Raw genomic sequence first — 15,448 nt, 5'->3', positions numbered from 1 at the left:
ACCAATCCCTGCTACATAACACGCTACGCCAAGCACAGTGGTCTACCACCCATTGGAGTTGACATGCTTAAGCTAACTCCTTCCCCTGCTTTCTCCTGCCTGAAGAAATCCAGCATATGTCCACTCTTAGCAACCATCGCAGCTAATGTAGTCTCAAAAACTCCTATTACTCCTGGTTTCAGATGCAACACGGCCTAGAAATCATGAGGTAGTATCAGACAGGCTTTCCCTCGTCAGACAGTGCTAAAAGCCTCAGCCGCTAAGGCAGCACACAGACTGGCCCAGGCAAGGCTCTGGTAGACCCAACACGCACTTTTGGAGCTTAACTCTAGTTATTCTGACTGAATGGGACATAAGATAGGACTCAGTGGAACAGAATAAAATGCATCATTTCACTGCAGCAAAAAATGTCAACTTCTTAATTCCAGTCATTAAACAACTTCAGTCCAGGCCTAGGGTACAATAAAGCCAAAGGTGTCGATTTTGACTTGACAGATAAATTATCTTCTCACCCTCCTCCCTCAGCACAATTGATGTTGCACCAGCTTTAGTCCTCTCTTCCCCATGTTAGTACTACCGCACTGCCCTACTTCGATCTCTAGTTTTTAGCACAGGCAGAAGCAGATACTGATAAAGTAAACCGTTACCATGGCATATTAAAAGTATAGAGATCATGCATCTCTAGAAGCCAAATGCAGGGCTCATCAGCAAAGGTCCTTCCACCTCCCCTTGAGCTCCTGGCTGGCAGAAAGCAGGCTATGCCGAGGCTGCTGCCTGACCAAGGACTCCTGTGCCACAGGAGTTTGAAGCAATGGGACCAACAGGACAGGAGCAGGCACAAGGGCTGTATGCCTGACACTGGAGAACAGCACAGGCATGAGCTTTCCTACTGAACTTCCAGTAATTGCAGAAGTGCAATATGCCTTTGACAACAGCTTATTGCTGGCAGAGCTGCTGAAACGGCCAGTGAAGCAAAGGCATGATCTGTAAGTCCGGCCAAGACATCGTGCAGAGGATGTCCCCTGCCAACAGAATGCTGCAGCTGTCTTTGGTCAACCCTGCATGCAATAGAAGCTAGGCTGGACCACAGGCTATGTCCTTACCATCAAAGAAGAAAGCACCTCAGAAATTCTACTTTCATTCTATCCCATGCACATGGTGCTGCAAAACATGAGGCCTTCACAATGTCAATCTGAACCACTCATTGGATGACTCCATAGCCCACATTTGCTCTAGCAAAACATAGAGCTGAGAGGGGGGACAGAATTCCCCTGTATCAAACGGGAAAACAGGGACAGAGTAGGGGAATGAGAAGATGCAGCTTAATAACACTAATGACCAAGAAGAAAATATGTAAAGTAAGGATAATTCAGCACATAAGCAAAATGAGTGCAAACTATTTACAAATAAAATGTAAGCTGTCATTTCCAGTTTGACAGCACAGATTCCTAAAGTTTCCAACATACATAAAGGGGGCAAAATACTTAATGAGGACCTGTCTCTTAAAAGGGATTACATTACATGGTGTTCTGAGATAAGGGGCAATTGTATTAAATGAAAAGGCAATCCCTTCTGGATCTTTGTGTAATAAACTGGCCTAGAAAAATGCATATAGGCAAATACCTTACATAATATTGAGTTCAACACTTGACCTTGCAGTGTCAGCTGACATCTGCAAGGAAAGAAACCTCAGTGTAGATGTTCTTGGAGAAGCATCGAAATCAGAGGAGACATCTATAAGATAAGCTTTGCTGTACTGCTTCAGAAAGGCTAAACAGTGACAAGAAGGAAAGCATCAGAGCAGACTAATTTTCAGTGCTCTCCTGCTTCATCTTTTCTTGCACCACAATAAACCTACTGGATGTCCCCTTTCAGTCACTGCCTATATGTTTTTTATTCCAAGTCACAGATAAGCTAAATAGTGTGGAAGTCAGAGACTGTTGGTACCTATATATCTAAATCTCGAATCCATTGTACCAGGAGGACATTTACCACTGCTCTGAACCAACACCAAAACCCTCTCTCATCTGCCATCCTCTAGCATGCCATTAGCTTGCATAAATGTAATTATGTTTTTGCTATACCTTATTACCTTTTAAGCTAAAGTAAAAGCTTTAGCACCAACTCATGATTAGACCTTACCAGAGCTTAAAAAAAAAAAAAAGCTGTTTACTTTAAGACCCTAAAGTACTCCACAAGGCAGATGCACCACCTGCTTAAGAATACAATTAAGCCTTTATTTGCTATTATAAGTGAATTCGAAGCCGAAGGTAAATTTACCAAATTTACACTCACTGCTGGAGGTGCAAAATCTCATTATCTGTCCTTTTCTAAACACAGGCAAGGATCTTCTCTCCATATCCCTTCAAGACAGGGCACTGTATTTGCTCTGTCACCTGAATCCAGCTAATTCTAATCCAGATAATTCAACCTGGTGGCAAAATAGGCCAATTCACATTAGGACAGCCTTTTCTCAGATTTCTCTCTGCGGGACTCAACTCCTAAGGAAACTGCTATTGCAGACTTGTAAAGGTCAAAAGCATTGCCTTCTGGGGCTGATCGATCACTACCGTTATTTCAAAAACCTGCTAAGAACATCAATCTTTTACCTCACAGTAAGAGGGAACAGTACAGGATTTGGAGAATAAAAGACAATGTTAGATCAAACTTCTTGGTAAACTTGGCAGCAGAACAGCAGTGCTCTTCTACCCAGAACTGTGCTTTGGCATTGCCTTCAATTCAGTGTTCAAAACCTTAAGAGTTCCCTGAAAAACTTAATTTAAGTGGTGAATACACATGGTATGACAAGCAAAGCCCATATGTTCAAAGTCTGGCCAAGGTTAGTTACACAACGCTATTTCCTGCAGCCTAAGAGAAAAATTAAAACACCACTTTTTTTAACCCAGCCTTCACAACTGTTCTCCCTCTTATGAGGGTGAAGGCTGTATTTTGTCTATCTAAAATTTCAGCACGGTCTAATTTGCAAAATTTATTACCTGCTTTCTGATAGCCAAATACCCATTTTGACCGTTATTTATGCGCAGTTTCAAGCCATCAGGCACGCAGAGTGTGACATATGAAGAACCCTGAGAGATGCATATGGTTTCATGATTATGTAAAGCTCCCTCCCTGGATGGCTGCCTGGTAAACTTGCCCTCTCCTGCTCCTCCTTTCACAAAATTGTCCTTTTCGTTCTCCAGGCTTGCTCCAGCCACTCGCCCAGCCTGTTTGCTGGGGTACTTGCCTTTCCTATGTGGATGTTTGTTTTATAGTTTTCCCATTTACTGCATTTCATACTTCACCTCACAAAAATATAAAGATGGAAGTTTTATTTTCTCTTTCCTAAAACGACCCACGCAGGACAAGGCTCTGCTGAACAGGATGCGTTCCGCTGCACCCCACAGCTACTATCAGCACCCCACAGCTGCCGCTCCCGTCCCCTCCCACAGTGCCTCATCCCAGCCTGCCGCATCCTGCGGCACCACGGCTGCATCCATCACTCCTTCACACCATATGCAGAAGGGAAACAGCTGTGGTTTTTCTTGCTCCTGTCTTTGCAACAGACTACACTAGGGACTACTGCAATTCTCATCAAATCCCTAGGCAAATACATGCAGATACTGGCACAGTTTTATATAAAACCACTTGTATTTGACAGGCGCGTGACGGAAGCACCATGGGCAAGGCAATTAAACATGGCTTCTGCAGTGCTTTTATGTGAATGGCCTTCCAACGTCCAAGAGGTTACAGGGCACAGAACATAGTGACGTACAGAAGATACTTGTGCAAAAGCCAGTTGCTCTCCTTAGGGCATTGCGCATCATTTACAAAGTTTTTAGAGCTCCCAAGCACAGGAGCAGCGCGTGCCTGCATTATGCCCTCCCATTTTCTCCTTCCCATTTGTTCCCTGAGCCGCCAAGTATATTCTGACTTCTCTTAAGACTGTTACAAACAACATTTTACAAAACTTGTGCCACTTTTGAGCAGTTCTCTTGCATGTATTATCACATAGCTGAAAAATGTTGCTGGGAAACCTGTCCACAGATCACTGTCTGCAGATACCGTGCAGGAACCAGCGCAGCTGGAGAGAGGGAAAGAAAAAAAACAGTCTGCCTCAATAATCAAAATCCTATAAGGTAGGTCAAACAAGCTACTGACATATTTCTATTGTGCTACAACTTCACATGCTATTTGAGAGCTCCAGTCTGCTAAGTGACCCTCAATGAAAGGCCAGTCTTACTGAACTAGCCAGGTAGCTTCAAAACTGTTGCAATTCCTTTATTTTAAAGTATTGCAGCCATTTAATGCTGTAGCATCACTGCCTCCTCTAGCCATCTTTAGCTTTAGGAGAAAAACCAACAAGTTTCCTGCAACAGTACATTTTTAGATATATGCTGGTTCTGTACTGCACATACTCCATAACCAGCATTTGTTTTTCTTCCAGGGGCCGCAGGGCACACACAGAGGTGGCATTGTGCAGTCCCCTCTCAGCGAGGAGCATTGTTCAGCTGCAGAACTGGAGAGACTGCAGGGGAAGGTCACCAAGCCTGACAGATGCGAGAGATGCTGATGAGAGATCCAGTCTCTGTGTAAGCAGATGCCAATGAAATTAAGACGGGGTCAGTGAAGACAAGAAGGAAAACAAGACCTGGTTAACATGGGAGGCAGATGCACCATCCTGAAACTTGCTGCCACTCAAGAGCGTTGTTCAGCAACTGGTTGAAAAAGAGGCTACCATAAGGCAAACGGAAGGTGTATTAAGTAGCTCTTCTTATTCCAAATAAAGCTTGTAAGAGAAGAAACATGCTTTATACCTTTTATATAAAAAATAATCTCTAAAACAGAGAGGTGAGTAAAAACCACAGCTCTAAATGCTCAAGCACCTAATGTTCCGCTCTATTTTGATGCCTAATTACGGTGCTGAAACTGGGTCTGTACAAGTCATGGTCCAAGCCATGTCATATCACATTTTTGCAGCTGGCACCTTGCAGTTAAGACATGAACTTAATACAATTGCAGGAATTGCACCAATTTATGCATTGACCTACATGAGCTAGCAGTTCCAGGACAGGTCAAATCAGAAAAACAATACTAAATGCTAGTGCTTTAAATCTTTAACTGACACTAAGTACTTGGGGGAGAGCATCCTAAGGCAAGGGGTATACAAACTCTGGCAAACTTCAACAAGTCGTCTCCTTGTAGCACAAAGTGCCACAGGGGGATAAAAAAAAAATACATTGCAAAATCTCCCACAAGTTACTAAGTAGAGTTTATCATCCCCAACAAGTGCTCAGCAAAACATTTTACGTGCTAGTTCCTGGACTTTGGCATCTCAACAGGATACATGTTAGTCAAATCAGGAACAGTTCCTTTTCAACATCTGCAACAATTTCTGATTCCAAGAGCTTTTGGACGTCCTGTCTTCTCTTAAACCTCTTGCCAGCACCAACTTCTTTCACTCAAACAGCCAGCACTAACCTCCACCCTGAGCTTTATTCCAAACACAGTCATCAAGTTGCAACACATCCAATTAGTTTAAAAAAATTCAGAGCAAACAAGTTGCATCTACAGCAATAGGTCTCTTATGAAACTTTGCACTGTTAATGTAGAGTTCCTTCATTTCCTCTCAACAATTTTGTTGGTGACTGATGTTTTTATCAAAATTTAAAGAACCTCCAGGCAGGGACAAGTCTCTTTACACCTGTGAAGCATCCACACCTTCTGCACTGCTTGAACTACTGCTTAACCTGGGTGTGAAACCTACAGGCTTAGACCAAGAAACATACACAAACAGCATTAAAATCAGTTCTCTCACCACCTGCACTTCTGCTGCAGACCAACAGCCGTACACAAAGCAGAGCGGCTGTCAGTGACACAGCCCTGTGCTTAGATGAGAATTACAGACCTGTATAGCCATCATACTGCTGGGCAAAGCAATCACTTTCTACCACTCCACCACAGGAGAAAGGAAACCCAAAGAGTTTACCAAGGGTCTGTGGTTCCTCGCACCCTGCCTGGATGCAGCACTGAGTGAAGAACCTTGCTTTTCCATTAGAGGTATTTCACAGGCATGAAGTATAATGCTATATGATTTATGTTCTGGATCTGGACAAGAAAACCACATGGAGCAAAATATTGCTTTTGATATATTCAAGGGTGGAAAGATCACACTTCTCTGTGCTAGAAGGCATGTCAGCAGGACGCCAAAGACAACCCCCACATTTCTTGTCACATGTGCACATTCCCATTCCTAGTTCACCACTAGTTTAGCAAAGTCAAGATTTCATCTACACAAGACAGTCATTCATTTTTTTTTACCCCCTAAAAAACCTGCTAGTTAGCATACCCAGAAGACAAGCCTTGGACAACAGCTTAAGTGCACATCTGCATTTAAAAACCTCAAACTGTAAATCAAACTTAGCAATACAAGCTCTGCACAGTTTTCTCTATGTGAGATGAAGACACTAATATGAGTGCAGATGACAAACAGTCTGGGCTCACTGTTTATGCAGCGATCCATACAAAGAAGATGAGACATCTCAGTTCAAAAGGAACTTAAGATGATACAAGGTAGTGGAGAAGACAAAGGTCTCTGTTCCCTTATTTAAAAAAAAAAAAAAATCCTATGGCATAAATATTTTTCTCCTAGGTTTTGTCACTTTCTAGGAGACTAGAATGCCTGTTTTTTAAAAAGAAAGGATTTTGACAATTTTCAGTTGACTATGAAAGCTTTTACCTCCCATGAATACTTTAAGGAGAACAGTTCTTGACTGCAACACCTACATTTCCAAGGTCTGTAGCATGGAAGTGAGCACAGAACTCCCACCCAAAAGAAGGCACAGACCAGGGTTCATAATTACCAGGAAAGTTGCCTACACCAGCACATGTCTAAGATTTCCTCACCTACAATATAGCTAGTGGAAAAAAAGATGGCTAGTGGCAAAGTGCAGGTTTACCACAATGTCACCTAGCCCCCTCCCGCCGGTCTTGCACGGTGACACACCATCAGCACATCAGACACCCAGCTGAATTAGCACTCACATCACTGGCAGGCTCTTGAGAAACACAGAAGTGTGCCAACACCAAGCAGAACTGCTTGCACTGAAAGCTGTGTGAGTCAGTGCCCCTCTCCCACCGTATACCCATGCTCAGGTAAGATTAATGACACTAAATCTTCTTCGGAGCATGGAGTTAGATGTGTCTGAACTTGACGTGCCAGTGACCTATTTTTCAGATGTGCCCAACACCCATATCTCCCTCTGAAGGCAACAAAAGACAAGGACACTCAGCAATTTTGAAATGGTAGCACACGCTTTTAACACACGGGAAGCTGATGACAACTTAGGGTCAGCTACGCATATGAGGAAAATCTAATTTTAGCTTCATGTGTAGCACCTAGGGCATTCAATGTTATGGATCACTCAAGACTACACTTTTGGATATATGCGTCTGTTAATTCCACCTGTTTGCTGGCAGGCAAAAGAGCATGGATGAAAGCTAATAATTTATTTCTTATAGCCCTCCTGCATCAGATTTATACATTCTTGGATAACAAACGCTGCCACTCCTTTAACTCTCACCTGCCTAGACAGGTGCATCCCCTTTCCTTAGAAGGAAGACACAAAATAAAATTACATCTTATCCCTCCCAATGCACACCAGTTGTACTGTAAAGAGATACTGGCTCAGTCTATTTTGCCCTAGTAAGGAATCAGCCAAATTAACTAAGATTAGGACACAGTGCACATCATTCAACTAACATGACTGACCAGGATTCAGAAGAGAAAATATGTAGACCATACAGGTGATGCACACTGAAAAGAAACTCCAACCTTGCAGGTTATGTAAAGTTTAGATAATCTAGTTAAATAAGTAACCCCCCCGAGATTCCTTCTTTCCCCCTCTATGACATTCTTTTTGAGGAATAACCACACTCTCTCATATTACTTAGTTTTCTCTTTTTTTTCTTAAAATATGTGCATGTGTGTGCTACAAATACAATGATTCAGGGCTATATAATACATGACTATGTCTGCAAGCTATAGCTGAAACCACTTCCGTGCCTTTTAAAACCAGATAAAACCACTGGTGCCAGCCAAAAATAGAGACTAGAGACCGGGCTCCTGTTTTGAAGGGTTTACGGGTATAGAGCCACATCATGCACTAAAGAAAACCTTTAAAGCAGTACCTAGTTGTCATGGATGTTAAGACTACTAGCAGCTTCAACAATGATATGTTCGGCCATTAACCAGCAAACCAATGGAGAACTCCCTCCTCTTTGTCTCCAGAAGACCCATCCTCACCAGCCTGAAGCAAGCGCTGGAGATGGCAAGTCGTTCCAGCTGAAGCTCTCTGCAAAAGTTTCAGAGCATTTCTCTCATATGAGCAGTACATATCACAGGCTGGGAAACATGGTCAAAACTCATTTATTTGGCTAACAAGTAGAGAGACAGATAACATGTCCATAACCGTCCCTTACAGTTTCCAGGAATCTCTAAAAGCTCTCCACATTCCAAGGCCATTAAACAACCACGTCAACACTAACACTAGAAGGCAGGTCCAAACAGGAAAAGGTACCATAAGGATCTACACAAGCCTAATCATAATCCACAGGTATTGAAAGTCTAGTAAACTTCCACCCCAGGTATCCTGAAACCTCCAAGTTTGACTCCCAACTTGCTATTCCTTCCAAATAAGTTTTAGACTCTGAACCTTTTAATTACAATAAAAATGCTAATGCAGGCAGAAAATGAAAGAAAAAGCCATCAATCAACATCTTCATGCCTAAAAAAATAAAAGGCACGATCATAGCTTACAGCATCTCAAAGACACTGCAAACCAGCCCCACAAGCAGGCAAATTACCTGGTTAGTGCCTTTAAACAGAAAATAGCCTGGGAACATCCAGACTTACTACAGTATTTTAATGTCTGTAGAGCTATCCTGTATCAACAGCAAAACTTTAGACATCTAGCAGCAGATTTCTTTATCCAGTTTCATCAGCAAGCAGGACCTAACTGACCCACACCAGGGGTTTGCTCTGGGATGGGAAGGAAGAGGGATGGTTGCTCATGAACCAGCGAGTTTCTTAGTATGGAACCCCTGGTTTCTGCTTCACCACTTGTTTCTTGAACCTGACATCTCAGTTATTAGTGAAACAAAGATCTCTGATCAATCCCTTTCTCTACATAGAAATATCAACTTGGAGCATCAACCTATTCTCAACAACTCATACATGCTAAAACAGCAGAAGCTACTTATTTTTTTATAAGGTGGGGGGAGAGGCAGAGATGGAGAGAGACACCTATACGAGAGCAAATGAATTTCAGGAATACTTTCTTACAGATAAAAAGAATTGGCTGAGTAAGCCTAACAAGCTACAGTGAGCCAAAACACACTCAAGCTTTATTCAGCATCACAACAAATACATAAAAAAATGTAAAGCCAATAAAATCATGAGCACGTAGCAATGTAAAACTCTGCTTAAAGTCCCTTTGACAGTGTACTTGTTTTATGTAGCTCAGTTTCTCTTGCTATGAGGCATGACAGTTCACTTGAAGACCACAGCGTCGATTAACTTAAGTGATCTTAAATTTGCACAGATTTGACAACTAGCTGAAAACTAACTTACAATGAGGACAAAGACGAGATGAAAGAAATACTGACAGTTTTCCAGAAAGCTAGCAGAGACATGAAAGCAGACACTCAACAGGATAACAGGCATCCAAGAGAAACAGCCCACCAAAAAAAACTTGAGAATCAAAACATATTCACACATTGGTCAGCATTTGTCTTTCAAGCTGGGGACACAGGTTACACCATGCACCCGAGTTGCCAAGAAATTTTACTTAAAATAATTATTCATGGACTCTGCAAGAAAAATAAGCTCTTACTTTAAAGGCAGGTACCTTCAGGATGCAGTTTTGAAGCTCCAGCTGCAGGGCTGAATTAAGTTTGAGCTCTTTCAAAAGAGACAGAGCTGCCTCGGGGCAGCCTCAGACCCCGCACAGCTCAGCTAAACGGCCTGAAAACATTCTCCTCTTTGGCAGCTTTACAACACGGGATTTAACTCCAAGATCTTATCACCGATACATGGTATTTTTAAACAATTACCAAGGAACGTTTGGAGAGGGGAAAGGGGAACCAAAACTACTGTTTTAGCCAATGCCACCGCAATCTTTAGGCAAGGTCAAAGACCTCCACAGTCTCCCCGGCAATCCTTGTGATGAAGGCGATCTCAAATCCCATTTTACCCACGTTAAGAAAAGTCACTCGAGTCCTGCAAGTTTCAGCAGCGCCCCAGCCCACTCACTGCCCGGACCCAAACAGCGGTGGGGGAGGAGATGGACACCAAGATGGAGACCCCTGCCCCAAGCTCCTTCCCCTCCAGGACCTAAATGCGCCTGCCTAAAGCAATGTCCCCATGCTGGACCACCGCGACCCGCTGAGGCTTGCCTGGACTCCGCTGGTGGAGTCTACGGTCACAGCAGCGATGGTGGTGCTGGTCCATCACTACCATCACTCGCCGGTGATGATGGTGGACCACCACGGCAGGACCCGTCACCTCCACCATCTCTCGCCGGTGGTGGTGGACCACCACCGCAGGTGTGGTGGTCCGACGAGCGATGGTGGAGGTGACACACCACCGCCGCGGCCCCACGGGACCTGTGGACGCCCGCTCCCGGTACCTGTCCTCGGAGACGCTGATGACCCCATCCTCCTTGGGCACTATCGCTGCCATGTTCACCACCTCCTGCGAGCCCTCCACTTTGTTGAGCAGGAGGGGCTTGCGAGTCAGCGCCTTGGGCTGAGGCTCCGCCGCCATGGGCGCCGCGGGGCCACCGGGCACCGCTGCTGCGGCCGGAGGAGGCTGCGGCCGGGGAAGGCGGCCCGCACTGCCGAGACGGAGGAGGGACTTGCCGGAGCCGGGCGCTGCCGCGGCCTCCCTGGGAAGCAGGAACCAACGCGGCGGCGGCGGCGGCGGCGGCACCGCCCCCGAGCCGGGCTGGGCTGGGCCGAGGCGGGGCGCGGCGCGGTGGTCGGAGGGGGGGAAAATGGCGGCCGGCCGCCGCCATCTCGCTGTGGTGGGTTGCGGCGCCGCGCCTTTGCGAAGGACAGCCGTTAGCCAGGCGGTGGTTTAACCACTCATCTCCTTCAACGGCCGCCCTCCCGGGGCGCGGGCTGTCCGGGCCGAGCGCGGGTAGCCCTCGGGGGGCAGCAAGGTAAACGTGTCCCGCTTCTGACAAGTGCCTGCCGCTCCTCCGTTGGCACGGTTAGGCTGCTTTGCTGTGGGTCCCGTAGTCACATTGCTTTGAACCCTTTTGCGAAAGAAAGAGGAGTAAAGATTAAACGGGGCGATTGCTTCCCTCTGTACTTTTTCCTATCAGTTTATTTTGGGACTGAAGGTCAGCACCTGAGGTAAAGTCGGGATTTTTGCAGCTACATTTGACAGTAGGACTTGCTGTATCAAACTTCCTGTAGTATTTTCTGCATCACACGAGGTTTTCATAATTGAACAATTTCTACGTGAATTTCGGTGTTGAAAATGGGTGAAATAAAACACGGGGCGAGCCCGGGCAGAGGTAACGCTCAGTACAAAGCCTTGCGGCAGGCAGGGGTTGGCAGCAGGTTTGCAGCGCGGCAGGGCTGCTTGCACGACGGCAGTAGAAATTCACTATTGGAGAGCTTATTCCTAAGGGGAAACACAACAGACTTCCAGCAGCTCATTTTCGGCAAGATGCTACTTTTCACTCACATTTCCTGATGGATTCATTGAGGTCCAAGAAGGTCAGATAACTTACCCAAAGCTCTGCGCTAAAGCTAGTGAAAAAACACTTCTTCCTGAGGAATACGCCAAACTTTCATAATCTGTCTCAAAAGATTCTGGAAAGTCATGCTCAATGTCTGAACTGTTGTCCTACATCAGAGAAGTTGTCAGCAGATTGGAAAGCGTTATTTCAGCTGTAACTTTAAATTTACCCACACTAAGCCAACAAGCAGCAGTTCTCTGTGAAAAAATTCAGTGCTCCTGACCATCAGCAAAAAAACTGAGGAGACTTTTAAGAGTTCAGGTATGAAAAACTCAAAGATCGTGAGTTTACTTTTTCTCTGGGAGTAACATACAGCGGCATCAGCAACAGAACAAATCCTGATTGCCCACTCGGCACCTATGTTGCCTGTGTAGTAGATATAGGCAACAGAGAAAAGATATAGCAAATTCTTTGGGACAGAAACTAAATTTTCACAATGTTTAGTAATCTGTGGTATGCTAGACACACAAGCAGTATCTGCAGGACCACAGCAAGACATTTAAGCTTTACTCAACTAAACTATTTGAGGTTCACAAGTGTACTGTGGGGGGAAAAGTCTGGTCAGCAACAGCCAATGGCTGTATAACAGCTTGTAGGAAATGAACCTGCAGTCTTATTTCCCAGAGGGTATGTGATCACATTAGATAACATCTCTTTCTCACAATTCTTAGAAGAGAACTACTACTAAAGAGGCAAAGACCAATCCTCTTACCGCTATGGATGATCCTGCAGTCCTAGACTAGACCTACAGGTAGAAATGCTTGTCTTGCTACTGGATGAGACGTGAGATATTCTCTGAAGATGTCAGTATACTTGATGGCTTTCAGAATGGATGTGTATCTCAAATTGTCTTTTAAAACTGAAGTCTGGCAAGGTCTGCTGTCTTTGCAGTTTTTTGCATTCAAGACTGGGCACTGTGCAACACTGGCAGATAAACAGGGGCTGAGAGTATACTGGAGACAACAGACTGCCGGCTCTTGTGAGACCCAGAATACTTTTTGCCAAACAGGCCTTTAAGGAAGCAAGTAATGGAGAAAACGAATGTCTTGATAGGGAAAGGCGTAGTTCATGGGACTGGAAGTAGGTCCTATGTATCCCCCAAATTAGCTGGATTTTCTTCAATTGCCTATTAAGATGTATTACATTTCCCTATTAACCTTGTGTCTCCTATATCCTTAAATAGTTTCAGGCCCAACACTATTCCTTCCAGGTTTAAGACACTGGAGGAAAACACTGAAAGGGGGGCATGCATTTTGGACCAAAGCCAAATAATAATTTGCTGAAATCAAATATATGCTTTATATAAAGGTTTGATCTTTGGAAATAAGTTACCCTTTGGGGAAAAAAAAAACCCACAACAAAACAAACAAAAAAACCCAACCAAAAACCCCCACAATGCAAGAGAGGATCCAGTGACCAGTCAAGATAAAAATCTCAAGGGCATGTTTTAAAGCTTATTTGTAATGGTGACTTCCTCTGCAAGACCAGGAAGGCACTTGAATAATAGAAAGGTGTCCTGAGGTCTAGTACATCACTTTACCAGGTGTCCAAATTTGACATCAGTGCTCTACTCTCCCTTATAAGATGGGGAAATACAGTTGGGAAATTATTGCACACAAAAGCAGTTTTGCTATGACTGAGGGAAGAAAAAGTAATGCATGGAAAACTGGGGAGAGGAAGAAGGGGAGCAGAGAAGAAATAGATTTCGAAGTAAGACGGGAACCTGGAGCTTCCCCCTGCATTCCATGCGACAGGCTAAAAGAATATTGTCGTAATGGTGGAAAAGGCATTGAAATTACCAACAAGACATGAGTGTTCTCCCAGGTCTACCGTTGTCACACACAATTCAATCAAAAACTTTTAAAAGCCAGTTTTCCCATAATGACAAAAACTAATGGACAAAAAGACTTCAAGATAGAATCGCTGTAGACATCAAATTTAATGAGTACCTACAGAAGCAAAGTTAGAGTAGTTTAGAAAAGTGTTTCCCCATATAGTTGAAAAAAAATCAAGAAAATAAATCTTTTAAATACTTCTTAGCAGGTTTTTTTCATTTTCTGTCACAGCTTTCATGTGAAATTGCATGGATTAAAAATATTGCTAGGATCGAAAGCAAGATGACTTAGTAACTGAATTTGAAGCCAAGAAAAGCAAGATTATTCAGTTCTTTTTCTGCATTCAAAAAAAATGTAGGGTTAAGCATTATATGATGCTCCTCTGGTGTGTGCTTTTTGCAGGTAATCATAAAAATTACATGGAAGGAAATACTTAATTTAAAGGTTCTTTTTCTTGTTAACATAAAAAATCTGAATGGGTAGAAAGTGCGGTTACTAGTACGGTATGCTGGGATTATTTGAACTTTCTTGGAAGAGTATATCCATCAGTAACATGGAGTGAAAAACAAGCTGAAAAATGCAGCTTACTTTATATTGAATTAATATTACATCATCTTTGTTTCTTAGCGTCATTTCTCTTACTCTGCATTTTGGCATGCCAGCATGGTAAGTGAAACATCCTTCCCTCTGTTAGTTTTGGCCTTTATTTTCTTGATGCAGGTTGACTTTCACTCCTTTGATTTGGATAGAGCAGAATTAGGCTGCCTGCCTATGAGCAATAATACTGGCTCAGGTATTCATGTGCAGGATGAAGACAGAAGACCTCTGGGGAGAAGCAGTGCTGGTTTGAACTGCGTTCACACACAGTGGAGCCACTTTCCATGCCCTCGTACCGCACCAGAGTCTTGGAGGACTTTCTCCAATTCCTTATCTGCAGTCGTGTTTGAGTCTTGGGAGTTGGAGTAAATTGAATTCCCCATCTTCTCTGGCAATTTGCTTTAAAAGCTGCTCTCTGGCTCCATCTTCTGTTTTGTTTGTTGATTGGTTTGGGGTTGATTTCTTTATTTATTTTGGTTTATCACAGTGAGATTCTTCTGAGTTTTACAAACTAAATTTGTTTAAAAAAGTAGGTAATCACGTCTTGTGTGACAGTTCAGACAAGCAAGAGAGAATCCCGACCTGCAGGTCACAAGGGTGGCCCAGAGAGGAGGGAGCTGGAGGGTCTCCAGCTCTGCTGTCAGCCCTGGTTTAGATGCTCCTGTCCGCAAAGGTGTTACTTCTCTTACAAGAAGAGGGGAAATCCCTTGGCCGAAAAGCCAGCAGCATGTTCTGTTTTGGCATAATTTTGGCGTAACTTTTCTGCAAAATTGTGATCACTACATGATCTGGCAACATAGTGACATCTCGCATACCTTTCAGCTAAAAGTGGCAAGCACTGTAGCCACTGAGTAGGAGTAGGGCAATTTAATAAACAGGTTGGCCTCTTTATGGATACTAAGAAAAACAATCCTTTTATAAAGTGCTCAACAATAATAAGAGTAATATTAATAATCCCAAGAATAGGCCTTTATTCAAAAAGAAAAACTATTTTATGGCGATTAAATTTTAGGCCCAAACTATTCAACATATGCCCCCTTTGAGCCATTAAGTACTCTGATTCCAATTGCTCTCACTCTGCAAGAGGGGAACTAGTTGTGGGAGCAAAACTGCACTTTGACTGATTCAGTGCTTAAATTTAAGACTGCTCTGTTGACAGCGAGCCAGATTTCGGCTTCTGAGGCCTCTTCCTCAATCACCCATGCAAAC

The 15,448-nt window shown here is 43.8% G+C and overlaps 1 protein-coding gene across 2 annotated transcripts in view; it reads right to left on the bottom strand.

Moving 5' to 3' along the window:
* The window catches only part of WDFY2 (WD repeat and FYVE domain containing 2), a 67,973-nt gene extending 56,997 nt beyond the window's left edge, over positions 1-10,976 (bottom strand). The window contains exon 1 of one of the 2 annotated variants that reach the window (XM_075489969.1): positions 10,686-10,976. In XM_075489969.1, coding sequence (XP_075346084.1) covers positions 10,686-10,822 — 137 coding nt within the window. In that variant the 5' untranslated portion in view covers positions 10,823-10,976. The remainder of the gene's footprint in view (positions 1-10,685) is intronic. The other variant, XM_075489977.1, reaches the window with a different exon arrangement.
* Positions 10,977-15,448: the final 4,472 nt, after the last annotated feature.

The sequence above is a fragment of the Mycteria americana genome, chromosome 1, assembly GCF_035582795.1.
Source record: "Mycteria americana isolate JAX WOST 10 ecotype Jacksonville Zoo and Gardens chromosome 1, USCA_MyAme_1.0, whole genome shotgun sequence".
Lineage (NCBI taxonomy): Eukaryota > Metazoa > Chordata > Aves > Ciconiiformes > Ciconiidae > Mycteria > Mycteria americana.
Note: the sequence above shows the minus strand (reverse complement) of the source record. Positions and strands in the feature narration are given on the sequence as shown.